The sequence below is a fragment of the Schistocerca cancellata genome, chromosome 8, assembly GCF_023864275.1.
Source record: "Schistocerca cancellata isolate TAMUIC-IGC-003103 chromosome 8, iqSchCanc2.1, whole genome shotgun sequence".
NCBI lineage: Eukaryota > Metazoa > Arthropoda > Insecta > Orthoptera > Acrididae > Schistocerca > Schistocerca cancellata.
Window position 1 is genome coordinate 283,089,233 of NC_064633.1, and position 27,410 is coordinate 283,116,642.

General features: G+C 44.9%; 1 protein-coding gene and 1 pseudogene across 1 annotated transcript in view; both read left to right on the top strand.

The window, feature by feature from the left end:
* LOC126094700 (uncharacterized) overlaps positions 1-27,410 on the top strand; it is a 477,763-nt gene that overhangs the window by 417,590 nt on the left and 32,763 nt on the right. The window contains exons 4-5 of the mRNA XM_049909228.1: positions 1,700-1,922; positions 9,182-9,260. Of these exons, the coding sequence (XP_049765185.1) occupies positions 1,700-1,922; positions 9,182-9,260 (302 nt within the window). The remainder of the gene's footprint in view (positions 1-1,699; positions 1,923-9,181; positions 9,261-27,410) is intronic.
* LOC126095958 (5S ribosomal RNA) lies at positions 7,103-7,220 on the top strand (annotated as a pseudogene).

The window sequence follows — 27,410 nt, forward strand, 5'->3', positions numbered from 1 at the left end:
CGATCGGACCATGACTATTCCCAAGGGTGCACCATTTCGTTCGAAGCAAACCGACGGCCATGAATGTCCTTCACTGCACCAAAAATGTGAAACTCGAGTGGGGAGTGATCAGGACTGTATGGAGGGTGTGTAAGGGCTTCCCAGCGAAACTTCTGCAGCATAGTCGAAACAACTTTGGCAATATGTGGGGCCCATCCGCACATTGGCCGACTTGTCTCATAGCGGGATAAATTCTCACAGCGGGATAAATGAATTAACAGTGCTGCCAATTACTTTTGAAATAAGACAGTGTACTTTATTTTTCTCATTTGTCTCGTTTTCTTTTGTCTGCCATTTATACAGCTGGTCTACAAAAGATCAGGAAAAACAACAACTCGCATTAAAGCTTTAAACGGAGAAACACAAGTAGAATAAAAAAGAATGAAACTTTATAACGTAAGACAGGTCGATGCACAGCTATTTAAAATATCTGACTAACTTTAGATTCATTCAGGTTTTTTATATTCACTACTGTGTTTTGAAAGAAGTACATATTCTATAAACTGCTTACCGTCGTATTTCCAGTGAGTGAATGAACTGAGAGCGTCGACGGGTGTTGTGCGCACATCTAAAGTCGCCGGCTCTCCGCATTTTGTTTCTCACTATAAACGCAAGCACGAAACGAACAAGTGGGCAGTCACCGCATGGACTGGAAATACAGTAATAAATGGTGCGCGATAAGAAGCTGCAGCCAGCCAGTTAGCGATGAGATGGAAGTACGTGTGCAGGGAGGGAGGCGGGGGAAGTTACAATGTTTTTCTAAGCTTTTTTGTCACGTGACACAAGTTTTTACGAACCAGTATTGTACCATGTCGGCTCCTGTGCTCCTAACCAGCTTTTCACTGTTGATCTGAATTCATCATCGATGTTGAAGTGCTTACTTCCAAGATGAACTTTGAGCTGGAGCAAGATGTAAAAATCACTCGGGGGCAAGATTGGTGAACATGGAGGATGCGGGAACACCTCCCAGTTGAATCTTCCGAACTTCGCCTGGGCCATTCGAGCTGCAGAGCGGTATATACGTAGATGTAAAGTCATGCACATGTAGATATGTTGGAAAATAGTGTATCTGCATTCCCACCCTGTCTGTGTCAACAATCACAAGCCCCCTCACAGCCCAGCGGTAAAGTTACGTCAGACAAGTAACTCTTTTTTGATAGCAAAAAGTACTCTAGTAACAAGCCCGCTGGGCTAGCCGCGCGGTCTAAGGCGCTGCTTCACGAGCGGGAAGGCGGATTAGTGTCGAGGTCCAGTGTGCCGGCCAACCTGTGGATGGTTTTTGAGGCGGTTTTCCATGTGCCTCGGCGAATGCTGGCTGGTACCCCTACACTATGTCGGCGATTGCGGTCTAGGCGCTACAGTCTGGAACCGTGCGACCGCTACGGTCACAGGTTCGAATCCTGACTCGGGCATGGATGTATGCGATGTCCTTAGGTTAGTTAGGTTTAATAAGTTCTAGGGGACTGATGACCTTAGAAGTTAAGCCCATAGTGCTCAGAGCCATTTGAACCATTTTGTACACACACTGTAGTAACAGCAGAGGTGGTACTAATTGTTGTTTATATTTAGGGCGTTCAACGCGATGAACATTCAGCTGGTGGTGACAGTGTTAATCAGCACTGTTTTGCATTACTGACCGAGCGCTGGCGCGGTGTTGCAGAAGACGGAGGAGCGGAAGGTTCCGGTGGCGGTGCGCATCCACCGCACGCTGGAGCTGGCCAACGACAAGTTCTACGTCATCACGTGCGGCAAGGCGGGCTTCCGGAACGCCAACAACCAGACGTCGCTGGTGTCGCTCAAGCTGCTCGACCACGACCGCAAGGTCACCGAGGTCGTCTACGGCCGCCCTTACACGCTGCGCGCCGACATCTCACGCCCCGATGGTGAGCTACTAATTATTATAACTACTTCTTTTGGCTCTTTAAAGACTACGTAGAACCAATGATTAGCGTAAGCCTTATTTTTATTTCCTCAAAACTTTTTCGGCCTATCGTTATAGGTCTGTCGTCGTTCTAGTGCCCATGCGTTACTTTCATCTTTTTGTCAGCTGTTTCGGCGTGAACTTATAAATGTCTATCGTTTGCCTCACGTCCGTGTCGTTGCTAGTCTCCTTTACCCGTATGCGTCTTCAGGCGCACATCCAGTGTGCGTCTAAAAAGCTTGTGTGAACCAAAAAAAAAAAAAAAAAAGCCAAGTGCGAGTAGGACTAGCGCACTAAGGGCACCTTACACACTTAATTACGTATACAGCTCATCCATTCCAGGAGCCGAGAATCTAAATGATTTTTGCCTGTTATCGACATTGATCTTCGCAAGATATCTGTCCCAGAGATTCCAACACTTTCAAATGTGTGAATTCCTAAGGAACCAAACTGCTGAGATCATCGGTCCCTAGACTTACACACTACTTAAGCTAACTTATGCTAAGAACAACACACACCCATGCCCGTGGTAAGGCTCGAACCTCCGGCGCGCAGTTCGTTACGTGGCGCCTCAAACCGCGCGGCCACTCCGCGCGGCTCCTACACTTTCGAGAAAGTTTTAATTTCAAGTTTGAAAACAGATAACAAATGACAAACATTTTCTCTTGTAATATAATTACAAATTTACCATTGTCGGATTTTTCCTTTATTTGTACACTTACCTTGCTTTTTGCCAAATTCCATGCTTTTAGACCAACGGGTCGTACCCTATATGTTTCGATGAGTGAGTCTGAATCAAAATACGTGACATAAATGGCCGTATCTTTTGATTGCATTGACTTAGAAGCTAACGTTTATTACATCGAATGACCATAACCCTTAGTGTGTGACATAGGTTTCAACTTCATAAGTCTGTCCTTTCTCGAGGAAAACGGTGTTCTAGATGGACAGTCCGATAAGAAATGACAAAAGAAATTCTTGCGTTCGATATAATTGCAAATTAACAATGTTTGCGTTTTTTTCCTTAGTTGTAGTATGAAACCTTGCTTGTTGCCAAATTTCAGGATCCTATGTCAACGAGAAGTGTCTTATAGGTTTTGACGAGTGTCAAAATATGTGACGTAAATGACCATATCATTTGATTGCGTTGTCATAGAGGCTACAATTTTTTACGCCGCCAACGGACCGTAGACCTCAGTAAGTGACGTAAATTTCAGTTCGATACGTGTACCCGACCATTAGAAAAAGGGTTTTAACAATCGGACAAAGTGGCAGACAGAAAACATAGTGATCGTACAGGGGTTCCGTTTTTACCGATTGTGCTACAGAACCCTAAAAATACGAAATGCCATCGAAATACATTTATTTTTTCCTCCAAAATAATGTTGTTACTATTATCCCTACCCGTCTTGATTCTTTGACAACCGAATAACGTTATACACGGCGAAAACCGTTCGAAAATATAGTTTACAGAACCAGTCACAAAGCATTTTTCGTATGTTGCAGCGCCGACGTCAGAAACTTGGGTATTCGAAATACACTGTCATATTTGTCGCAGTGGTGATCCATCACAACTGGCAGATGTAAATCACTGAATGCTAGGCTGTTCCCCAGACACCAGTGAACACGCCAAACTCTCTAAGGCAACTGACCAACTGTGTATGACCCCCAACCATAAGGTCGCACCGGCTTTCGCAGCACAGATGAACTTCGGGGCCACTATTCACCAGTCCGTTCCATGTGGTTCTTGAGCGTATTATTTCATTCCCATATAAAAAAGTAGTGAAAAACAACAGAGCACCACGTGTAGACGGGATATCAGCTGAGATCTGGAAACTGGAAGGGAAGCGGGCAGTTGAAACTACTTAAGAGGTTATTAAAGATTGCTGGGAGAGGGGAAGAATACAGAAAGATGGAAAAAACCGTAATCCATCCGCTACATAAGAAGCGAGACAGAACAGACACCAACAATTATCGAGGCACATCCTTACTCCCAGTCACCTACAAAATTATATCCAGAGTTCTACTGAACAAGAGGGCTAAGCAGAACACACAACAAGCGAGTGCTATGCGGGGTTAAAAAAGAAGAAAATAGATCGTGCCCAGAGCAAATATTTAACATGAAAACGATCCTCAGGATAAGAACAACACGGAATCTTAATACGGTCGTTACTTTCATTGAATTTAGAAACAGCCTACGATTCCGTAGGCAGACAGTAATTCTAACACTGGAAGAAGGGGGCGTCGACAAAACCACCAGATAGCTAGTCGAACAGACACTCACAGACAGCATGGGCGGCAAGCATAATCCTCATATATCAGTGTCTAATTTTAAGCCATCCAACCAACAAATTGCAGCATGTAGACCTGTTTTTGGTCCTGGGTACTCTCTGGCGTTGCACTCACTCACAACATAGTCGCTTGTCAGACACACAGCGCCACACTCACACTGAGGACTTGAGGAGTTGCTCCATTTAAAAGCAGGGAAAATATTCAGAAACATTTTAGGACCACAAAACTGGGCAAAGGGGAGAAATGAAGATTTGTACAGAAACATACAGACAATAACCGACACAATAAGGAAGAGGAGATTAAAGTTTTACCGTCATATTCACAGAATGAGTGCCAGTAGGCTAACCAAGAAAATTTTCAGTTTAATTTACAAATTTGAAAACTCCAAGCTACGGCTGGAAGGCACAAAAAGGAATCTGAGTGCACTAAACATTACAGAAGACACCAGACAGGACACAGAAAATTTTAGTCTGCAATATAAATATTGCAACCTGTCTTTCTTTTCAACAACAAAAACCACAAACTATGAGAGGCTTGTCAGATGAGCAGAGGCAGACCATCAGCCAGCGCGTGAAGTAATTCTGGAAAGATAAGAAGTAAAATATTGCATAATCTTGGGTTCTAAGCGGTCTACAATTGGCCAAATTATATCATAAAAAGTTAACATTAAATGAAATTTTATTTCAATAATAACAGTTGCTATGAACTATGATTTTTGGACCATTTTCTGACTAATACAATAAACATAAGTCAAGATAATTAAACTATCCGTCTCAGGTGGCTTTTACTAGCTCGCTTCACATAGAGAGGAAAAAACACTATTTAATCGCGTAAATAGTTAAGTTACCATGTCATAATTTCAGATTACATTATGGGAAGCAACGCTCTGTCAGTTGAGCAACATTAGTAAGCAGCAGTCTCGATCGCACAGTCTTTTATTAAAAATGTGACCGGTTTCGGGCTTTAGTAGTAGGCCATCTTCAGATAATGCATCATCTGGCTGACGTTGATGACGTCTGGAACATCTGTGCTGTCGCAAAACTGCTGCTCAAAGGAAATCATGGCATGTCTGCAATAAGCAACATAGTTCACAAACATATAGTTTACTTCAGTTACATTTAATAGCAGGCCGCATGACGTCACTCAGGATGTCATGGGTCAAAGCAGACGAGTGGAATCGGACCTTGCACTTGACTCAAATTTTGGGCTTGGGCGTTTCTGGCACCCGTCTCAGGCTTGGTGCCCCGAGCGGCTGCTTGTGTTCTTTCGACCTTAAACTGGCTTCAAAAAACCAAACACAATCCGACCGGTGGGTAAGAGAATCGTTATCAGTATTCTTGCAGCATTTCGGCTGCGAAAGAAACCATTCGGAGTTTATTGAGTACGTGATATCCGGCCCGCACTCTCTAGAAACCATACACGTGCATCTGATGAGCACAATAAGATAAGCACACAGCGTCCATTCCGTTATGTGGAGAAAAGGTGGATGATCTGTAACAAAGAATAAATTAAAACAGTTTCTCGTAACTGAAGAGATGCTACGCCTTGGGAAGATAGATTCCCAGATTATATTTCAACATCACTTCTCGTGTTGCTCTAACTGGTAGCATGCTGTTTATCTCTTGTCTGATTACAATAGAAGCAGCTTAGGTGTATATCATATTGGGTAGTTAGTAGAAATCAGGATTTACATATCATGTTTCAAGACGACTTTTGCTATCAGATATAGTCTCCCGTTTCCCAGCTTCTCCATAACTCTTGGTTCTGCCACAAACTGTTCTATCTCCTACACTACATTTCCAGCTCACGCTCCAAACCAAACTGACACACACAGTGCCTTTTCATAACCTCACAGAAAATCCATACTTACTTCCTGCTATATTACTTCACTGCTCACGTTTTCACCAATCGGTAGTTACCAATAGGAGCTATTCATTCGCTAGCCGTGCACAACCATCAAATCATGAAATCGCCATATTCATAAACGTGTTTTATTTATGTGTGACCTTAAATTTACACGGAAAATCAACTGTTTGTATTTGTTGGAGTCATTTACGAAGTACGATATTTTGGCAACATAGCTTCAGTTGAGTCCTGTAGAATGAGCGTCTTTGCTACATCCCATTATTTTTACGTTAAACGAAATTTTATTTCTCTAATTTAAGGCCTGACAGTTGCTATGCACTATAACTTTTGGACCACTTCCTGTACGGTTTAACAAACATACACTGGTCAGCCAGAACGCTATGACCACCGAGCTACTGTAGATATAAACCCGTCCAGGCGATAGCAGCGTCACCTGGCAAGAAATGACTGCTAGCCAGACACAAGCACGGCCAATGTAGTATCAGTGAGAATGCTGTCCGTGTATAGGATGGGGAAGGCGCGCGGTCCATCTAAGTTTGACAGAGGGCAGATTGTGAGGCTCGCCACTAGCATTTCGGAAACTGCACGAATAGTCGGGTGTTCGAGGAGTGCTGTGATGAGTTCCTCAACACGTGGAGAAAACAAGGTGATACCACATCCAAGTGTCGTGGGGTTGGGCGGTTACCCTTCATTTCAGATGTCGACGTCATAGGCTGGGCAGACTGGAAAACTGGAAAGGCGGAGAACTTCGGCGGAACTAACATCAGACTTTAGTGCTGGTCAAAGTGTGTCTGAACAAACAGTACACCGCAACTCTCCTAACGAAGGTCGTCCGCAGCCGACGACCAATTCATGTGCCAATGGTAACACCACGACATCGGCAACTACGACTGAAATTGCCATGTGAACTTTCGGCAATGGACGTTGGCGCAGTGCCAGAGCGTTGCATGGTTTGATGAATACCGGTACTTTCTTCATCATGCAGGCAACGGCCTTGCCGCTGTGGATACACCGGTTCCCGTTAGATAACCGAAGTTAAGCGCTGTCGGACGTGGTCGGCACTTGGCAGGGTGACCATCCGGGACGCCATGCACTGTTGCCATTTTTCGGGGTGCACTCAGCCTCGTGATGCCAATTGAGGAGCTACTCGGTCGAATAGTAGCGGATCCGGTCAAAGAAAACCACCATGACGACCGGGAGAGCGGTGTGCTGACCACATGCCCCTCCTATCCGCATCCTCAGCTAAGGATGACACGGCGGTCGGATGGTCCCGATGGGCCACTTGTGGTCTGAAGACGGAGTGATTCAACATACCGATGAGAGGGCGCGAATCCGTCGTCTTCCAGGGTAACAGCTCCTTAACACCTGTACTGCGGGACGGACACAAGCTGGCGGCGGCTCCATTATGCTCTGGGAAACATTTACGTGGGCCTCCATGGGTCCAGTGGAGCTCGTGCAAGGCACCGTGACGGCCAAGAAGTACCATACACTGGTTACAGACCACGTACACCCCTGTATGTCGATCATGTTTCCTGACGGCAGAGGCATTTTTCACCAAGATAACGCGCCATGTCACAGGCGTGTGATGGACTGGTTCGAGTAACACCTTGACGAGTTCCCATCAAAGTGCTGCCCCCTAAAATCGTCAGATCTGAACCCGATCGGCCGGCCGGAGTGGCCGTGCGGTTCTAGGCGCTAGTCTGGAACCGCGAGACCGCTACGGTCGCAGGTTCGATTCCTGCCTCGGGCATGGATGTGTGTGATATCCTTAGGTTAGTTAGGTTTAAGTAGTTCTAAGTCCTAAGGGACTGATGACCTCAGAAGTTGAGTCCCATAGTGCTCAGAGCCATTTGAACCTTTTTTTTTAACCCGATCGAACACATCGGGGAAGTCATTGAACGTGGCATCAAACTCATTGCACCCGTCCCAGAAATTTACGGAAACTGCGGGACGTGTGTGTGTGTGTGTGTGTGTGTGTGTGTGTGTGTGTGTGTGTGTGTGTAGATGTGGTGCCCGCTCCCTCCAGCGACCTACCAAGGCCTCATTGGTTCCACGCCACGACGCGTCGCCACTGTTATCCGAGCCAAAAGTAGACATACCGGATATTAGGTAGGTGGTCGTAATGTTCTGGCTGATCAGTGTAAGTCAAGAAAATTAAACTACCCGTTTCGACTTTTACAAGCTCGTTCTACATAGTACGGAAAAATCTCTGAATAATCGAGTAAGTAGTTAATTCACCATGTAATAATTGTAGATAACCTTATGAGAACCAGCAATCTGCGATACACTTAGGTACATATACGAATGTAATGCACTGTGGCAGTCATTTACAGCGTTCACAGTAACATTCAGCATGAAATTGGTGCCAAATGACTGTAATAAATGTGATAGCGAAAGTAAGTATATATACTTCATTGTAACGTAAATTTGAGTTTGTATTACTGCTTTTATGAGCGGTTTAGGCGTGAAAGATCAGGAGCAACATGTACTTTTGACATAGATTTGTTACATTATAGTCACACTTTTGCTTGTTATTTAGGACTATAATTTGTTTTAGGTATTATGAGTTCATGAGAGTTTCGAGGTGTGGGGCTGCGTAGGAAAAATAATGCGAAATTGTTTTCAAATATATCACACAAATGATGAGTGGCTGAAAACGGTGTGTTCCAGTGGTTCCAAAGTGAAACCACCTCCTTGCTTACTTTTTGCATATTTTTACTTTATTGATTGCCTACTATGATAACGAAATTGAAAAATTTTAATTTTATATAATATTTTTTATATTGTTGGAACTAATAGAGTTAAGGAACATCACATTTTCACGATTTGCAGAATTTTAAGTGATGTCAATGTGTTTGTCGTATCTATTCATCCATCAAAGCCTTCAGAAGCTAAATCAACTAAATTTTCTTTCTTGTCACACATAAACCCTTCCGAACATTAAATATGGACTGACTCGTATTTGTGTTTCTTATGTGAAATCAAGACGAGTAAAATTTTTTGTGTCTTCAATGCGGCCATACTTCACAATTCAAGTGTCTGTTGTGCATCCCTGTTTGGCAGGCATGTACGGCATCCGAGTGAGGTCCTGCTTCGCCTTCAGCAAGCAGAACGCCAACGTATCGCTGATCGACGACAGAGGGTAAGTGCGCAGCTACTCTCTTCTCAGTTTGTCTTTGCTGACGGCGTACACTCGTAGTGCGATAATGTTTCCCAGTCTTCCAGTTTACGCTGGGTTCCTTTCATACGTAACTCCAAAGCCAAGCAAAGCAAGTTGTCTTTAAATCACTAACATACTGGAAGTTCCAAAGTGAAGTCTGGGGCTATGTGCCCAGTAAAGGTAGACAATGGAGCTGTAAATCAAAAGCACAATGTTGTGGACGTTCTACGATAAATAGCATTTGATTTACAATCGTGACTCGACAGAAGAATCAATTAACTTAAGACAGTGGAGATTGGTATAGATTTAAACTGTGTGTCAGGTTGAAGCTCGAACCTACATCCGTAACTTCCAGGATATAACATAATTTTCAACTTATCGAAACCCTAGGAATGTTAATGATGTGACGAATTTTTACTCCATGTCCTTGACGGGCCCAGAACTTAGTTGTAACGTCACAAATATTCACTGCAGTGTTTACTCTGCTAAAGAGTAGAGATATGCTTTATTAGTAACAGTTGTGTGAAAGTCAAACTGTATTCCGTCTCCTTATGGTGTTTCCTCTTCCCGGTAGCATACAGGAAAAGTCTCTGTGGAGATAGGAAGCGTACGGTAGAACTAGTGGCTCATCGAAACTTTTGCTGGTCCACTAATGGCGAAATGGCCACGAAAGGTAATGCTCTAATTGTGATTCACAATTTTAATTCGGTGATATGCGACCGTTTTTATCAAAACTGCCACGCATCATATTCACACTCTATTAAACTGAAGAGCCCAGCTCATCTGAATTAATTTCCGACGACAAATGAGACTACGAATATTGATAAAGTTAATGTCAGTGATTGCCATACCTAAGCACTAAAATCTGCATTACTTTCTTTTTCTGGAGGATTACTGAAATGAGTGGTTGATAGTCTGAGTGAATACTTGTTGAGTGAAGCTTCACAGAGTGGAGATAGGAGGACCGACGTCGAGCCATTAGTCGCGAGGGGATACGGATCGTTTTCAAAGAGCACGGGCCGTCACCGCCGTGGGAGGCGACACAGCAGGTTGCAAGCCACTAGGCCCGGTGTACCCCGAGTGAGCAGTATTTGCGTTTCTCAGATGGCAACGGAGCTTGCGCCCTAAGTGACAGGAAGATATTGAGTAATAGAAGACTATTTTAACGTAGCGTGTCCGACAGCGCAGGGGGCGCATAGCGACTTTCTCCCCCCCCCCCCCCCCCCCACATGCTAACGCCAACAGAGCGTCAGAATTGTAAAGAACTGGGTCAGCCAGGTGTCCCGCATTCTGGGAAACGCTGGGCGAGGGACAGTTTAGAGATAGTACCTTAGAAGTGGAATGTGAAGAGGCCATCCTATCCCTTCGTACTTGAGAGTGTGGCACTAGTAGCCATCAGGCAGGTGTCAAGCTAGTTGAGACTGTTAATTTTGGCTAAGAAACTGTAAGAGCAGCAACCATTGGTTAACATAAATAAATTCAGGACTGGGAGAACAGAGCTCGCGTGTGCGTACGTGGAGAAGGCCTTATTGGCTGGAACAAAAAATAGGAAAGATCCTGGGACTCGCAAGACGCCTGAGTTCGAGCACTAAATGCCCCACTATTGGTAAGTCACACTAAAGTTAAATATGGGCCTGGTGCTCTATTACAATGAGGAGACAAAAGTCATGGGATATCTCCCAATAACGCGTCGGACTTGCTTTTCCCCGGCATAGTGCAGCAACTAGACATGGCATGGGCTCAATGAATCGTTGGAAGCGTCCTGCAGAAATACTGAGCCATGCTTCCTCTATAGCCATCCATAATTGCGAAATTGTTGGATGTGCAGGATTTTGTGCACTAACAGATCTCTCGGTTGTGTCCCCTAAATATCCGATGGGACTCATGTCGGGCTATTGGGTGGCCAAATTATTCGCTCGAATTGCCCAGAGTGTTCTTCAAACCACTCGAAAGCAATTGTGGGCCGCTACATGGCGGATTGTCATTCAAAAAAATGCCATTCGTGAATGTTTACAAGTGGTCTCTAAGTAGCAGAACATAACCATTTCCAGTCGATGATGGTTTCAGCTGGACAAGAAGACCCAGTCGATTCCACGTAAACGCAGCCCACACCATTATGGAGCCACCACCAGCGTGCACGGTGCATTGTTGAGAGCCTGGGTTCATGGCTTCGTGGTGCCTGCGCCACACTCGAACCCTACCATCAGCTCGTGCCAACTGAAATGGAGACTCATCTGACCTGACCACGGTTTTCTGATCATCTAAGGGCCAACCGACGTGGTCGCGAGCCCAGGAGATGCGCTGCAGGCGATGTCGTGCTGTTAGCAAAGGCACTCGCGTCGCTCGTCTGCTGCCGTAGTCCGTTAACGCCATATTTCGCCGCACTGCCCTAACTCATATGTTCGTCGTACGTTCCACTTTGACTTCTGCGGTTATTTCATGCAGTGTTACTTTTCTGTTAGCACCGACAACTCTACGCAAACGCCGCTGCTCTCGGATGTTAAGTGAAGGCCGTAGGCCACAGCGTTGAGATGTAATGCCTAAATGTGGTATTGTCGGCACACTCTTGACGCCCAGGATCTCGGAATATTGAATTACGTAACGACTCAGGAAATGCGGTGTCCCATGCGTCTAGCTCCGACTACTATTCCGCGTACAAAGTCTGTTATTTCCCGTCGTGCGACCATAATCACTACGGAAACCTTTTCACATATGTCACCTGAGTACAAATACCAGCTCTGCCAATGCACTGCCCTTTTATACCTCATAAGCGATACTATCGCCGTATGCTTATGTGGATATCGGCACCTCAGTGTAGAACGTATCTGATAGTGTGGCAGTCGGTAGAATCATTGTCATTTCCGATAAGAGACATGCCCAAGGCTCACATTCATAAAGTTGAAAAAAATGCTAAAGTTTTTGTGGGGCATCGCGGAATATTCCCGTTCCAGCCCCTATACTTCCTTGTAGTTTCGATAAGCGGCGGCGCTATACGTAACATTCAAAATGACGTCTGTAATGGAGGTGCGTTCTAAGCAGAGAGCTGTCTTTGAGTTTCTTTTGGCAGAAAACCAGAGCATCGCAGATATTCAAAGGCGCTTGTAGAATGTCTACTGAGGCCTGACAGTGGGGAAAAAAAAAAACCAACTGCAAGTCGTTGCGCGAGACGTCTGTCATCATCGCAACAAGGTCGTGTAAAAGCTGTCTGATCTTCGTGCCGTCCGCTGCACGCAAATGTGCCCCCCTCTCCCCCTCTAATGTTGGAACGTGCGGACAGTCTCATTCGAGGTGATCGACGGATCGCAAACAAACACTTCGCTGCACAACTGGTTAATTCTGTTGGTAGTACTGAGACACTCGTCCACCAGTTGGGGTGTTCAAAGGTGTGTGCCCGCTGCGTTCCTCACCGCCTAAAGCACACCATAAAGAGCACCAAAGGACCATATGTGCGGAATTGCTTGCGCGTTACGAGACTTGTCGTGACAATTTTTTGTCGAACTTCGTCACAGGCGATGAAACGTGGGTTCATCACTTCGAACTGAAAAAAAATGGCAATCCATGAAGTGGTGCCACAGCACCTCTCTTCTGAAGAAGTAGTTCAAAGCCGCACCCTCATCCGGTAAAGTCATGGTGACCATCCTCTGGGGCTCTGAAGGATTGATGTCCTCCCTCATGTCCAACGAACAACTCTGAAGTGCCTCACAGAACTTCATCCACCCTACAGAAATTGATGCTGAATCACAGTAAGACTCAGTTTTTACAGTTTCTAACTCACAATTCAACAAGAGCTGATATTTTGATCAGACAGAATGGGCATATTATAAGCGAGAAGGAACAGTTCAAGTTCCTAGGCGTTCGGATATATAGTAAGCTGTTGTGGAAAGCCCATGTTCAGGATCTTGTTCAGAAACTAAATGCTGCTTTATTTACCATTAGAACAGTATCTGAAATCCGTGACAGTTCAACACGAAAAGTAGTCTACTTCGCATATTTTCATACGCTTATGTCGTATGGTATTATTTTTTGGGGTAATTCATCTGATTCAAAAAGGGTATTTTTGGCTCAAAAACGGGCTGTTCGAGCTATATGTGGTGTAAGTTCGAGAACCTCTTGTCGACCCCTATTCAATAGTCTGGGAATTCTGACATTGCCCTCACAGTATATACACTCCTGGAAATTGAAATAAGAACACCGTGAATTCATTGTCCCAGGAAGGGGAAACTTTATTGACACATTCCTGGGGTCAGATACATCACATGATCACACTGACAGAACCACAGGCACATAGACACAGGCAACAGAGCATGCACAATGTCGGCACTAGTACAGTGTATATCCACCTTTCGCAGCAATGCAGGCTGCTATTCTCCCATGGAGACGATCGTAGAGATGCTGGATGTAGTCCTGTGGAACGGCTTGCCATGCCATTTCCACCTGGCGCCTCAGTTGGACCAGCGTTCGTGCTGGACGTGCAGACCGCGTGAGACGACGCTTCATCCAGTCCCAAACATGCTCAATGGGGGACAGATCCGGAGATCTTGCTGGCAAGGGTAGTTGACTTACACCTTCTAGAGCACGTTGGGTGGCACGGGATACATGCGGACGTGCATTGTCCTGTTGGAACAGCAAGTTCCCTTGCCGGTCTAGGAATGGTAGAACGATGGGTTCGATGACGGTTTGGATGTACCGTGCACTATTCAGTGTCCCCTCGACGATCACCAGTGGTGTACGGCCAGTGTAGGAGATCGCTCCCCACACCATGATGCCGGGTGTTGGCCCTGTGTGCCTCGGTCGTATGCAGTCCTGATTGTTCAAATGGCTCTGAGCACTATGGGACTTAACATCTATGGTCAGCAGTCCCCTAGAACTTAGAACTACTTAAACCTAACTAACCTAAAGACAGCACACAACACCCAGCCATCACGAGGCAGAGAAAATCCCTGACCCCGCCGGGAATCGAACCCGGGAACCCGGGCGTGGGAAGCGAGAACGCTACCGCACGACCACGAGATGCGGGCAAAGTCCTGATTGTGGCGCTCACCTGCACGGCGCCAAACACGCATACGACCATCATTGGCACCAAGGCAGAAGCGACTCTCATCGCTGAAGACGACACGTCTCCATTCGTCCCTCCATTCACGCCTGTCGCGACACCACTGGAGGCGGGCTGCACGATGTTGGGGCGTGAGCGGAAGACGGCCTAACGGTGTGCGGGACCGTAGCCCAGCTTCATGGAGACGGTCCTCGCCGATACCCCAGGAGCAACAGTGTCCCTAATTTGCTGGGAAGTGGCGGTGCGGTCCCCTACGGCATTGCGTAGGATCCTACGGTCTTGGTGTGCATCCGTGCGTCGCTGCGGTCCGGTCCCAGGTCGACGGGCACGTGCACCTTCCGCCGACCACTGGCGACAACATCGATGTACTGTGGAGACCTCACGCCCCACGTGTTGAGCAATTCGGCGGTACGTCCACCCGGCCTCCCGCATGCCCACTATACGCCCTCGCTCAAAGTCTGTCAACTGCACATACGGTTCACGTCCACGCTGTCGCGGCATGCTACCAGTGTTAAAGACTGCGATGGAGCTCCGTATGCCACGGCAAACTGGCTGACACTGACGGCGGCGGTGCACAAATGCTGCGCAGCTAGCGCCATTCGACGGCCAACACCGCGGTTCCTGGTGTGTCCGCTGTGCCGTGCGTGTGATCATTGCTTGTACAGCCCTCTCGCAGTGTCCGGAGCAAGTATGGTGGGTCTGACACACCGGTGTCAATGTGTTCTTTTTTCCATTTCCAGGAGTGTATTTTCTTTAATGTCGTTTGTTGTTAGCAATATTAGCTTATTCCCAAGAGTTAGCAGCTTTAACTCAGTTAATACTAGGCAGAAATCAAATCTGCGTGTGGAATGCAGTACCTTGACTCTTGTGCAGAAAGGAGTGCACTATTCTGCTGCATCCATTTTCAATAAGCTACCACAAGAACTCAAAAATCTTAGCAGTAGCCCAAACACTTCCAAACACTTTTAAGTCTAAACTGAAGAGTTTCCTCATGGCTCACTCCTTCTATTCTGTCGATGAGCTCCTGGAAGAGCTGAAAAATTAAGCAAATTCCAGTGTTACATTGTTGATTTTCTTTATTTCAACTTACGAATTGTCGCCTGAACACGTTTCTTGTATTTCATTTTATCTGTTTCTACTATCGTGTTATAATTTCATGTATTGACTCGTTCCATGACCATGGAGACTTCTCCTTAATTTGGTCCCACGGAACAATAAATAAATAAATAAATAAATCAGTGTGGTCCAATTAAAGATGCACTCCGCGGGAAGCAGTACGTGGATGATGGGGAGGTTATTGATGCAGGACGACGTTGGTTCCAACGTAGACCAGTAGAGTGGAGGCATTCGGGCATACAGGCCCTCCGAGTAAGGTGACATAAGACCATCGAACTGAACAGATATTATGTTGGAAAATAGTGTTTTGTAGCCAGAAGTGTTGGGAATTGTCTGATGTACTGGAATCCTGAATAAAACCAACCTGCTTTGCTTTCAGGAAAAAAAAGTGTTACATTACTTATTGAACGACCCTCGTAAATAGAACTTCATAGTGACCATTATTTCAGTCAGTAGTTTGATTACTATCTTACCTCTGCCAGCTTTGTGAGTTACAGCACCCATGTTTCAAGGTTGGTAGGGCCACCCCTGCCGGCCGGTGTGGCCAAGCGGTTAAAGGCGCTAGAGTCTGCAACCGCGTGACCGCTACGGTCGTAGGTTCGAATCCTGCCTCGGGCATGGGTGTGTGAGATGTCCTTAGGTTAGTTAGGTTTAAGTAGTTCTAAGTTCTAGGGGACTGATGACCTTAGAAGTTAAGTCCCATAGTGCTCAGAGCCATTTGTACCACTTGGGCCACCCCTGTTAAATTCATTCAGTTTACTAAGTTATTCATTGCACGACACCTGGAATTAAATTTACGTGATCATATGGGGAGCGATATGGTTATCAGTATCCTCCTATGCACGTCATTCTGACACCCACAGAGGTATGTCGATTGCTCAACCGTAACCTCACATCGGTCAGGTATGTTAATCGCACTGTATATTCCACTCAACTGTAAGAATTTGTCATAACAGTCCAAAATTTTCTGTTAGTATTTGAAGGAAGCCACACATAGTGACATACAAATAGTTAGAAAACAGTGATAAGTGAAAGCAGAAAAACTACTTCCATGGAAGTCATTATTTCCAGTGATTGTTTGGCAATCGTGTGTTCAGATCTTTCGTCCTATTTGTGTGTTGTAAGTTATATTTGTTTATGCTCAGCAACTGTCAGTCCTTGTATTAACTGTCGAATCTCTGCTGCTACAATTTTCTAGTGTAGTGTCTGCTCTATACACACAAGCTTCAGCTGCGAAGAGCCTCATGGAACTTCCATCATAAGTCATTTATATAACTGCTAGATGACAAACCCTGCATTCTCCGAATATTCTGTTTGCCAATTTTATATTAGAAACGAAAACAAAAAATGAACTGTTTGTATTGAAGTTTCGAAAAAGAAATCCATGTATTCGTGGAAACATCTGCGCAATTATGAAACAGACTTACAAAGAAATATGCGTAATGCACAAATGTATAAGTACAGCATACAAATTAAGATACATGACCCCACACGGTTTCTGTACGCGCATGTACAACGTGATTTTGTAAACGTCTCTATGGCAACGCCTCATCGTACGAGGTTGGAATCGGTCCACTTGTTTAGGAGGAGATCTGGAAAACACACACACACACACACACACACACACACACACACACACATACACATACACATACACACACACACACCACACCACACCACACCACACTCTCGCACACATATATCCATTTTTATAATATGTATGGATATTGTATGGATATTGTGAATAGTAATGGTCCTATAACATTCCCATGGGGTACACCCGAAGCTACATTTACGTCTAAAGATTTCTCTCCGTTGCCCTGTGGATGCTAGCTTTTGGTCTAAAATCTTTATTTCTCCATACTTTTTTCTACATTTTTTCAACACAATTTATCAGCCTTTGCTGGAACTTCCGAAAATAAATTATTTCGTTTGTATGTGCGTAAACAAGTTTACTTGAGTACTGTATTCTATTTAATTAATTAGTCCCACGTGGAGAAGCTAATTATGTGGCGATGGATTTATTATGTTATCCAGCTTCGAATCTCATTTACGTTAATTACTATTTAATAATTACAAACAATACGGTCAATAAAAATAAACTGATTGCGTGTGATAGCTGCAGGAAGATAACTGAAGTACTTTATAACTGATTTTAATTCCATTTTTTTTGTGCCTGCGGCTACACTGACGGCAGTTCCTAACAAAACTACTCAATAACTTAGTCTAACCAGAGTCGCACCGAGGGATGGCGGATATATCTCCACCAAGGGCACACGCACAAAGGGGGACCAAAAACAGACCGGGAAATAAAGCTAAGATAGAAAGACAGTTTAAGAAATAACCGAGAGAGATGCAAGAGTTCCTCTACTCTTAGTGTTCCCAGAGTATCATCTGACTACGGGAAGAAGCCCTTTATTCGCTCCGTGACTGAAAACGCACGAGGATCTCATACTGCCATTTCAGTAGCGTCGTCTCGTCCAGGTATGTGTGATACGCATTAAATTTAATTCCCGGGAAAGAAATATTTTTAAATGTAAATCATGCCTGTTTTCCGCCAAATCTTCGGAAGCAACGATTTAGTAGCGTGAAGATAGCATTAATTAGGTGAGTTGAGGTCAACGGGAAGTACCCTATAGCTCTTGACGAGTGCGTTTGCTAGTATACAAATGTGGCCATATCTTTTGGTTGATTCAGAAGCTTCAATTTTTTAAACTGTCAAGGAATCGTAGACTTTGTACGTGACATAAATTTCATCTTGATATGTCTATTCTTTCCCGAGAAAAAGCGTATTTAACAGTCGGACACACAGCCAGCTCCATAGGCGAACGGACGGGCGGACGACAAAGTAATCCCATAGGGGTTCCGTTTTTTACCGCTTGAGGTGCGGAACCCTAAAAATAGCATTTTTGGTGCAGGTAGGGCGAGGCATGAGCGACTTAACTTAGTGTAGTTTCCAGTCAGCGGTTGGTGCAGCAGAAAGCGTACAGAATGATAAGCTGAGGGTTGTGGAATCGAGTTGCCTGTGGGAAAACTTCAAAAATGATCAAATGTGTGTAAAGTCCTAAGGGACCAAACTTCTTAGGTCATCGGTCTCTAGACTTACACACTACGTAAACTAACTTAGCTAAGAACAACACACACCCATGCCCGAAGGAGGACTCGAATCCGTGACATGGCGCCTCTAACCGCGCGGCCACTCCGACCGGCAAACTTCATTTTCAATGTTTACTTTAGTTACACTAAGAACAAAGCGAAATAACGGTCAAGATATTCCGTTTATTGATATTTTTATAAATTGCACGAAAAGAAAAGGCAAAGAAAAATTTCGAATTGCAAACAAATTTACGGGAAGGGATTGTAAGGTGTGTATGAAAGCTTCATTTACAAAATTAGATACTTTGATTATTTTACATTATTGCACATGCTGGAATGACATTCATCGCAAAAACAGTTGTTGAATCGTCTTGCACACGTTACACACTGCATTTTTACAATTACATGGTGGTTTTAAAGTATATGTAAAGAATACAGACTTGGTTTACATTCAGAAAAGGTGCACAGTTTGGGAGCAAACCACGAATAACTGCATCATTTCACCAAATATTTGCGATGGTAGTTGGTGATGTGCAATAGAATGTATTTTGATGCAGTCTTCGCGGGATTTCCTTTTCTATCTCTATGGGCCGCTTTACCTGCACCGGGAACCTGCGATTCGCGTACAGCTGCCGTGGGCCACCCGAAGGTCACAATCATACTAACGGCATACGACGTCCTGTACGCTTTAATTACAATTCATTCTTGTAAAGTTACACTACTGGCCATTAAAATTGCTACACCACGAAAGTGACGTGCTACAGACGCGAAATTTAACCGACAGGAAGAAGATGCTGTGATATGCAAATGATTAGCTTTTCATAGCATTCACACAAGGTTGGCGCCGGTGGCGACACCTACAACTTGCTGACATGAGGAAAGTTTCCAACCGATTTCTCATACACAAACAGCAGTTGACCGGCGTTGCCTGGTGAAACGTTGTTGTGATGCCTCGGGTAAGGAGGAAAAATGCGTGCCATCACGTTTCCGACTTTGATAAAGGTCGGATTGTAGTCCAACGCGATTGCGGTTTATCGTATCGCGACATTGCTGCTCGCGTTGTTCGAGATCCAATGACTGTTAGCAGAATATGGAATCGGTGGGTTCAGGAGGGTAATACGGAACGCCGTGCTGGATCCCAACGGCCTCGTATCACTAGCAGTCGAGATGACAGGCATATTATCCGCATGGCTGTAACGAATCGTGCAACCACGTCTCGATCCCTGAGTCAACAGATGGGGACATTTGCAAGACAACAACCATCTGCAGGAACAGTTCGACGACGTTTGCAGCAGCATGGACTATCAGCTCGGAGACCATGGATGCGGCTACCCTTCACTCTGCATCACACACAGGAGCGCCTGCTATGGTGTACTCAACGACGAACCTGGGTGCACGAATGGCAAAACGTAATTTTTTCGGATGAATCCAAGTTCTGTTTACAGCATTATGATGGTCGCGTGGGTGTTTGGCGACTCGCGGTGAACGTACATTGGAAGCGTGTATTCGTTATCGTCATACTGGCGTATCACCCGGCGTGATGGTTTGTGGTGCCATTGGCTACACGTCTCGGCCACCTCTTGTTCGCATTGACGGCACTTTGAACAGTGGACGTTACATTTCAGATGTGTTACGACCCGTGACTCTACCCTTCATTCGATCCTTGTGAAGCCCTACATTTCAGCAGGATAATGCACGACCGCATGTTGCAGGTCCTGTACGGGCCTTTCTGGATACAGAAAATGTTCGACTGCTGCCCAGGCCAGCACATTCTCCAGATCTCTCACTAATTGAAAACGTCTGGTTAATGGTGGCCGAGCAACTGGCTCGTCACAATACGCTAGTCACTACTCTTGTTGAACTGTGGTATTGTGTTGAAGCTGCATGGGCAGCTGTACCTGCACACGCCATCCAAGCTCTGTTTGACTCAATGCCCAGGCGTATCAAAGCCGTTATTACGGCCAGAGGTGGTTGTTCTGGTTACTGATTTCTCAGGATCTATGCACCCAAATTGCGTGAAAATGTAATCACATGTCAGTTGTAGTATAATATATTTGTCCAATGAATACCCGTTTATTATCTACATTTCTTCTTGGTGTAGCAATTTTAATGGTCAGTAGTGTATTTGCAGAGTCCTCCTGGGCACTGTAAATACAATCCATTATTGGAACTTCGTTTGCAATCCCAAATTTTCCCTTGCCTTTCTTTTTCATGCCATGAAAATATTAGTAAATACAATATAATAGCATTTTAGGTGTATTTGCAGTGAAGTAATGTAAAAATGGAAAACCAAAATTTATTCCACAGGGAGTCGACCCCACGATCCTCCGATTGCCGTTCTGAACTCTTTCTGCTGCGCCAAACGCTGTTTGAAAACTATGCTTAAATACATGGCTAATGCCTCGCTAGACCCGCGTCAAAAACGCAACCTTTTTTTCTATCTACCAAAATTTTTAGTTTCACAAACAGCACTATTACCCCCTCAAAGTAATTACCTCCCGCAGCTATACATCGGCGGAGTCGTTGTTCCATGTATTGGTAGCACCGCCCAAAGGTCACCTGGTAGGGTCTTCAACATGTCGATCAGATTATTTTGAATGTTCTCCAGAGTCCCAAAATGACGCCCTTTAAGACAATTTCCAGTTCCTGAAAAGAAAGTGTGAAGGATTCAGATCAGGTGAATTGGGGTGTCGGGAGGGTGGGGGGTGGCTGTTGAACAACTGGAATGCGTTTTGAGGTCAAAATTCCGTGGTGATGAAAGTGGCCATGTGACATGGACCGTTGTTGTGATGCAGCATCCAGTTGTCTCCAGATTCCGGTCTCAGTCGATTCACCCTTTTGCTGAACCTCTCAAGGACATCTTTGTAAAACACTTGCTTGACAGTTTGCCCTGGAGGAACTAATTCTGTATGCCTGATATCCCTACATTCAAAAAAGCGGATCAGCGTTGTTTTGATTTTTGATTTGCTCATTCGAGCTTTCCTCGATCAAGGAGATGTCTGAGTGTGCGAGTCCTCACTTTGTCGCAGGATTGTACTTAAAAATACAGGATTCATCACCTCTGATCTCACGACTGAACCATTTGTGGTCATTGGCATCCCTCTCAAGAACATCAGCGTACACGTTTCTTCGATTGTCCTTCTGCTCTGTTGTGAAATCTTTTCGGCACCATTTTGACACATAAATTCCCGTTTCAGTGACCAGTTTTGTGAAAGATGATAAGAAATCCCGCCATATGCAAATATTCCGTCAAAATATGATGTACGTTGAAAGTGTTTAACAGATCACTCATCATCCTTATTGTTGAACGTCACTCTGATCTCACAAGAGCACGCACAAATTTGGCGTTTTCGTCTGTTTTTGAAGTTGGAGGTCTCCTTGGGCGAGGTTCAAGAGCACGCACACGTTTGGCGTTTTGAAGTTGGAGGTCTCCTTGGGCGAGGTTCAAGAACACGCACACGTTTGGCGTTTTCGTCGGTTTTTTAAGTTGGAGGTGTCCCTTCTCATAGGCTTGTTTCAACTTTTCATAGGCCACACTCGTGGATTCCCCAAGTCTAATACAAAACTTGGCGGCACAACGTTGCTGTAAATTCCGCTATTCCATTTTCGTAACACACCACAAAAAACAGAACTACACTGATAGCTCTCTCAAAGCCCACGTGATGTACAGAGCTGACACTCAGACTGAGCATCTGGAGGGGATGAACACACCGGTCTACACAAGTAGAACAACACAGCGTTGCCAGATCGCTCGCATAGTTTTCAGTCCCATTACTTTCCTCTCACATCTCGTATACCACAAATTTTGATGAAATCGGTAATTATGAATAGGTGCGTGTTTCTAAAACTACAGCGTAGAGGCCTGCAACCCTCTAGTCACTTGTGAGAGACTCCCGGTTAGTAGTTTGAAGCTAGTGTCCTCGTGATAGAGCGAAACTCAGAAGCCTTGAGAGCGTTGGTGAAGAAGTCGCTTACTGGCAGTGGATGGCACGGGCGAGTGCAGAGCGGACCTTCAGACGTTGTTAACACGGCCGCGTGGGCCGTGCGGCCGCCACCGACCCATCCAGCAGAACAATGGAGCGCCGCGGCCTTCTGTGGGCGTCTCGCATGGTTAACGAAAACGTCACGCCAACACTGTGATCGTTAAAGTCGTGGCGGACCCAGAACCATCCTTTACTGACTCCGATGGAGGTTACTATCTGTTAACCTAAATAATTGCATCCTGCCATTCGTATACGAAGCGTGTTCGGAAAGTAAGTGTACTGTGACCATAACGGGCTATGTTTTTGCTTTTTGAGGGTTAGCAACAGTCAGTGGTAGAGGGCCATCCATCGTAGGAATAAGGTAGCACGTAAATTCCCGTTTTAATGACCACTTCTGTGAAAGACGATAAGAAATACCACCAAGTGCGAGTCACCTGCTGTGGTCCGCTTCCTGCTCGCGAAAGGAATAACATCTACCGGAATTTTTTCATCAATCACAATGATTTATGGCGAAGGTGTTTAAATACAGTGAGTGTGTTTAAGCGACGTTGGGAATTTAGTGGAGGCAGAACAAATGTTTGCGATGCATGGAGGAGTGGAAGACTTTCAATTTTGATTCATGAATTGGTGCGAAAAATCAGGAAACTATTCTTGAAGACTGTTGATTACCAATGGCTGTTTACTAAGATAACGAACTGGACGGAGGATAACCTGATGAGCGTCAATTTTCCTCTAAAATTTGTTTCACAAGTTCATCAAATACCGGACCATTATTTGAATACTTCACAGTTTTTTGATACTGACTTATTGGGCGTTATAATTGAAAGCTCGAATACCTAAATAAATCTGTATGTCGGTAGAATGAGAAGAACATACGAAAGAAGAGTAAGTGGGCAATGTCCGGGAAAGCAATCCTTAATTGAAGGGACAGCTGAAGTTGTGAAAAGTAAATCAGGAGTAAATTATACAGCAAATAAATAAATAAAAAGAGCCAAATATGAGAAGAAACATGAGGGAAGATGGTAGAACGGTATGCGAAGAGATAGAACATAGGTTTTTCATAAAGGTTGAAATTCAGTCTACTATTGTAGTAAGGTGTATTACAGTTTGAAGGATTGAGTCCTGCATGCGTTGCAGTAAAGAAACTGTTCACAGCGGCGCAATATTGTTGACACATAGCAGGTTTTTATTCCAAGTCACCAATTTTTTATTATTAGTTTTCGAAGACATCCAAACTTAACACAACTGAAAAATTAATATTAGTTGCTATTGTTATCTTAATTCGTCGTCGTAGGCAATACTGTTAATCAGCTTACCACGCGTTGCACTTTTCTTGTGACAACTGCAATTTTTTAGTCCCAAACACGAAATTAATTTCTTTTGATACTACTGTAAACCAGACTATTGTAAGGAAATTCTATAGAATCTAGCCCTCAGTAACAAACATAAAGATCAGCAAAATTATCCAATGCTTAAGTTCGCTACCTAACACAACTTCCTCGTACTTTGGATGAATAAGCGTTGACATGTTCTAATATAATAAAAACACGCTGATATCACAATGGTTGTTATTAATTGTATATAGAAAAATATTTTATTGTTCACTTTCCTCATTTCATAGTGCCGTCTCAGGAAGGTTGGTTGGTTGGTTGTTTGACGGGAAGAGACCAAACTGCGAGGTCATCGGTCTCATCGGATTAGGGAAGGAGGGGGGAAGGAAGTCGGCCGTGCCCTTTCAAAGGAACCATCGCGGCATTTGCCTGGAGCGATTTAGGGAAATCACGGAAAGCCTAAATCAGGATGGCCGGACGCGGGATTGAACCGTCGTCCTCCAGAAGTCTCAGAAAGGAAGATGTTACAGTGTGTGCCTGTTTCTTATTACAACTACTATTTTTACAAAATCTGCTAGCAAGACCTAGTGGCTGCTGTACAAAATTTGCGGCACAGATAACTTACAACTAACATTCTGATCTCAAACTTGAGCGCAGCATTTTTTTGTGAGCTTAGATGGTGTGGTAAGTAGTGTTTTGTTACGGTCGGCATAGGTTAGTCTCCCGTAGATGTAAAAGCAAAGCTCCTACTCTTCATCAACAACAGTTGGATATTAGAAATTTACCTTTCGATCTGTTTCATGCAGAACACCGCTCTCAAAATACATAACTCATCACATAACATGTTGCACTCAGATCAGTATTTTAAAGAGCACGCTCATTGCCATGAAAATGGAAGGCACTCACGCAAGAAATTAACACTATTAAAATAGCTGCAATAAACACTTAATATTTATCAAAAGGAATTGACAGAATGAGCAACAGAAAACACTTCAGTACTAAAAATATGCAGAAAAAACTACCTAACAGTGCAAATCTCTAACACCTTGTCATATATCATCACCGAATCGCACAAAAACTGCCCCCATATTAATATGTACTAATGTAATGTTATCCTTCTCCAAGAACAACAAAGTGAGTCGTCACTTGCAATGGATACAAATAGTCGTCTGTGATATAACATAGCGAAGTAATGTGATACACTGGGAAAGGAAGGCACAGACAGATAAAGATAGATAAATAAATACAGATGTTACAATATTCAGCTGACATACCAATTGTTTCCCAGCTTACATCAAGGGTAATCAGGAAGAACTTTTCAAAAACGCTACACAGGGCACATGGATGCTCTCATGTTTATCCGCTACGAAAAATCTCCCAAAAGGAGATCCTCCTGCATCTTCTTCGCAGCCATGATGATCCTGCGGGCCCTTTTGGCAGCTTCTGTCATCCGGCGCTCTGATCGCTCGACACGTTTTTCGTCCGCTTTTGTGCAGTAGTCGCAACAGATTGGTCCGGTCTCAAGTTGGAGCACGTTCATAATTTCCATAATGCCTATTTTCTCCTGTTGTGAATGGTTTTCGAGGTATTTTTTCACAAATCACTTTGAAACCCCATAACGGAGGTTCTAGCGAACTTGGGATGAACACTACAATAAAGCAGACATAGCAGAGAACATTTTAAACAAAACAAAAAGATTTTTTTTGGAAGTTTCAAAGAGAATTACCCCTTAAGCCAGTGTCTGTATCACTGGACGAAAGCATTTGCTGCAAGAGTTTGTCTTGTTATTCTATCATCTGTGTCTCGTGGCCTAAAATGTCTGTAAAGGTCCTCAAGTTTTGCACAGCATCAACAGATGCTTTTGTGTGATTTCCGCAGTGTATAAATACTGTTTTGGTTACTAATATACTTTAAGGTAAGCTGACGTGTGTCTCATTTGCGAGTTGGAATCTGTGTAAAGCATTTCTATTTTCTCGGAAAGTGTGATGCTATCATTTCTATTCTCAACCTACGTAAATTAGTTCATGGATAATATCCAACGTATCCTAAGCTGTTTTCCGGAAACTAATTCATTAATAAATATCCACTGCCTGTAAAATTAACTGCAGAATCCAAGTACCAGTACATGGTGCAGTGACTAGTAAATAATCTTAACATATGCAATACAGTGTCCATAATCGGACTTGAAGAAAATGTATAATTCAGTAAAGGCACTAATTTATTAGGATCACTGACGTTCGTTATATGAAACACTTATAATAATAATGGAACGATTATATGTCGTAGTAGGCAAGTACCAGACTCCTGTTTAAAGGCAAAATGTATTAATACGCATATTCAAACGAACTCACTTGCAAGTACACGTCTGAAACATGTTAAATACACTCCTGGAAATGGAAAAAAGAACACATTGACACCGGTGTGTCAGACCCACCATACTTGCTCCGGACACTGCGAGAGGGCTGTACAAGCAATGATCACACGCACGGCACAGCGGACACACCAGGAACCGCGGTGTTGGCCGTCGAATGGCGCTAGCTGCGCAGCATTTGTGCACCGCCGCCGTCAGTGTCAGCCAGTTTGCCGTGGCATACGGAGCTCCATCGCAGTCTTTAACACTGGTAGCATGCCGCGACAGCGTGGACGTGAACCGTATGTGCAGTTGACGGACTTTGAGCGAGGGCGTATAGTGGGCATGCGGGAGGCCGGGTGGACGTACCGCCGAATTGCTCAACACGTGGGGCGTGAGGTCTCCACAGTACATCGATGTTGTCGCCAGTGGTCGGCGAAAGGTGCACGTGCCCGTCGACCTGGGACCGGACCGCAGCGACGCACGGATGCACGCCAAGACCGTAGGATCCTACGCAGTGCCGTAGGGGACCGCACCGCCACTTCCCAGCAAATTAGCGACACTGTTGCTCCTGGGGTATCGGCGAGGACCATTCGCAACCGTCTCCATGAAGCTGGGCTACGGTCCCGCACACCGTTAGGCCGTCTTTCGCTCACGCCCCAACATCGTGCAGCCCGCCTCCAGTGGTGTCGCGACAGGCGTGAATGGAGGGACGAATGGAGACGTGTCGTCTTCAGCGATGAGAGTCGCTTCTGCCTTGGTGCCAATGATGGTCGTATGCGTGTTTGGCGCCGTGCAGGTGAGCGCCACAATCAGGACTGCATACGACCGAGGCACACAGGGCCAACACCCGGCATCATGGTGTGGGGAGCGATCTCCTACACTGGCCGTACACCACTGGTGATCGTCGAGGGGACACTGAATAGTGCACGGTACATCCAAACCGTCATCGAACCCATCGTTCTACCATTCCTAGACCGGCAAGGGAACTTGCTGTTCCAACAGGACAATGCACGTCCGCATGTATCCCGTGCCACCCAACGTGCTCTAGAAGGTGTAAGTCAACTACCCTGGCCAGCAAGATCTCCGGATCTGTCCCCCATTGAGCATGTTTGGGACTGGATGAAGCGTCGTCTCACGCGGTCTGCACGTCCAGCACGAACGCTGGTCCAACTGAGGCGCCAAGTGGAAATGGCATGGCAA